Source organism: Glycine max, chromosome 3, assembly GCF_000004515.6.
Source record: "Glycine max cultivar Williams 82 chromosome 3, Glycine_max_v4.0, whole genome shotgun sequence".
NCBI classification, from domain to species: domain Eukaryota; kingdom Viridiplantae; phylum Streptophyta; class Magnoliopsida; order Fabales; family Fabaceae; genus Glycine; species Glycine max.
In genome coordinates this window covers 22,572,921-22,575,537 of record NC_016090.4, presented here as the reverse complement: position 1 = coordinate 22,575,537, position 2,617 = coordinate 22,572,921, and the positions used below count along the sequence as shown (strand labels likewise).

The following is a 2,617-nucleotide window of genomic DNA, read 5'->3' as shown; positions in this document are numbered from 1 at the left end:
TTTTTGTAACATTGGTGAAAGCTTCGTCAGTGCGGGGTGGATGTGTGATGGATGGGTTTCCGTGATAAACGAAGAAACCCCTCAAGACCAACCAACTTCGGTATGGCCGTGTCCTCCGAAATTTGATTTGGGGAATTATCAAGTTGTTAAGCAACCTGGGATTTCCATGGCAAATTCAAACCCTATTGTTGGGCCAAGGCTTCAGGGTTTGCTTCCTGCTCGGGCATATCTTTTGTTCCCACAAAATTATAAATACACAACCCTTCTTCATTTGATCTTACACTTTCGTCTTTTTTCATTCTCCTGCATATTTATTTTTGTTACGATTAAATGATTTGATACAGATCCAACAATGAGTCCTGTGAAAGTAGTGATACTGAGGACCCGAATGTTGATTTTGAGCAACTATTAAATCAAGTCGGGGAAGGGGAAGATGAGGATTAGGGGCTTCCTCCAGAGTTGAAAAGAATGGTCGAGCAAGAAGACAGGGAAGTGAAGCCACACCAAGAAGAAATTAAGGTTGTAAACTTAGGTGTTGGCGAGGAAAAAAAGGAGGTCAAGATTGGCACTAGCATGTCCACGAACATCCAAGATGAATTGGTAGCTCTATTGCGAGATTACCAAGACATCTTCACTTGGTCCTACCAAGATATGCTTGGTTTGAGTTCCAACATTATGTAACATAGATTACCTCTAAATCCCGAGTGTTCCTCGGTAAAGCAAAAGCTGAGGAAGATGAAGCCCGAGATGTCCCTGAAATTAAAGAAGAAGTAAAGAAGCAATTCGATGTTGGCTTCTTAGTTGTTGCTCGGTACTCAGAATGGGTTGCCAACATCGTGCCAGTACCTAAAAATGATTGAAAGGTGCGAATGTGCGTGGACTATCAGGATCTAAACCAATCCAATCCAAAGGATAACTTTCCTTTGCGGCACATCGATATCCTAGTAGATAATACAACCAATTTTTCCTTGTTTTCTTTCATGGCTGGGTTCTTGGGCTATAATCAAATAAAGATGGCACCGGAGGACATGGAGAAGACGACCTTCTTCATCCTATGGGGAACTTTCTGCTACAAAGTGATGTCTTTTGGGCTCAAGAACGTTGGGGCAACTTACCAATGGGCTATGGTAGGGTTATTCCACGACATGATGCACAAAGAGATTGAGGTCTACGTGGATGACATGGTCGCTAAATCATAGACTGAGGAGGAACACCTTGTCAACTTGCAAAAGTTGTTTAAATGGCTGCATAAATACCGATTAAGGTTAAATCCCGCAAAGTGCACTTTCGGGGTCAAATCTGAAAAGTTGCTCGGTTTTATCGTGAGCCAGAAAGGGATAGAGGTAGACCTAGACAAAGTAAAGGCCATCCTCGAAATGTTTGAGCCACACATCGAGAAGCAGGTCCGAGGTTTCCTAGGACATTTGAAAGGATTAAACGGTGTCTCACGAACCCTCCTGTGCTCGTGCCACCGGTGCCTGGAAGACCCCTTATCCTATATATGACTATGTTGGATGAGTCAATGGGGAATGTGTTGGGACAACATGATGAATCCGGAAAAAAGGAACGACCTGTCTATTACTTGAGCAAGAAGTTCACGGCATACGAGATGAACTACTCTTTGCTAGAAAAGACGTGATGTGCCTTGGTGTGGGTGGCTCACCATTTGAGATGGTACATGCTTAATTACACCACTTGGTTGGTATCCAAAATGGATCCCATCAAGTACATCTTTGAAAAACCCGCTTTTACTGGACGGATTGCTGGTGGAAGGTTCTATTGTTGGAGTTTGATATTGTTTATGTCACTCATAAGGTGATAAAGGGGAGTGCCTTGGTAGATTACCTGGCTCAACAGCCCATCAACGACTACCAGCCTATACATCCAAAATTCCCTGATGAGGACATCATGACCTTGTTTGAGGAGGAAGTACAGGATGAAGATAGAGACAAATGGATTGTGTGGTTTGACGGCGTGTCTAATGCACCAGGCAATGGAGTTGGGGCAGTATTGGTTTCCCCTGACGAACAATATATACCTTTCATGGCTATGTTGGGTTTCGACTGCACAAACAACATAGCTGAGTATGAGGTGTGCGCCCTTGGGATCTAAGCAACAATTGACTTCAAGGTCAAGTTGCTCAAAGTGTACAGGGACTCGGCCTTGGTAATTCACCAGCTGAAGGGTGAATGGGAGACCAGAGACCATAAATTGGTGCCTTACCAGGCTTACATCAGGAAGTTGATAGAGTTCTTTGATGACATGTCCTTTCACCATATTCCTAGAGAGGAAAATCAGATGGCCGACGCCCTTGCCACACTAGCGTCCATGTTTCAGCTAAGCCCACACAAAGATTTGCCATACATTGAATTCTAATGTCGCGGTAAGCCTGTACATTGCTACTTAATAGAAGAAGAGAAGGATGGTAAGCCTTGGTACTTCGATATCAAATGACACATCGAAGACAAGGAATACCCACAGGAAGCCTCTGACAATGACAAGAGAACATTGCGAAGGTTGGCAGTCAGCTTCTTCCTGAGCAGGAGTATCATATACAAGAGGAACCATGACATGGTGTTGCTTTGCTGTGTGGATACCAGAGAGGATGAGCAAATGC

General features: G+C 43.9%; 1 protein-coding gene across 1 annotated transcript; it reads left to right on the top strand.

The window, feature by feature from the left end:
* Positions 1-1,013: 1,013 nt before the first annotated feature.
* Positions 1,014-2,376, top strand: LOC102663946 (uncharacterized). Its single transcript, XM_006577458.1, has 3 exons — positions 1,014-1,184; positions 1,816-2,091; positions 2,179-2,376. The coding sequence occupies exons 1-3, from the start codon at positions 1,014-1,016 to the stop codon at positions 2,374-2,376; spliced, it is 645 nt and encodes a 214-aa protein (XP_006577521.1).
* The last annotated feature ends 241 nt before the right edge of the window (positions 2,377-2,617 follow it).

Excerpts from the sequence above, each read along its gene's own strand:
- LOC102663946 (XM_006577458.1), top strand. The coding sequence starts at position 1,014 with ATGGCACCGGAGGACATGGAGAAGACGACCTTCTTCATCCTATGGGGA. Across the intron at positions 1,185-1,815 it reads AGGTCTACGTGGATGACATG|GTGATAAAGGGGAGTGCCTT; the intron begins GTCGCTAAATCA and ends GTCACTCATAAG. Across the intron at positions 2,092-2,178 it reads ACAACATAGCTGAGTATGAG|CTGAAGGGTGAATGGGAGAC; the intron begins GTGTGCGCCCTT and ends GTAATTCACCAG.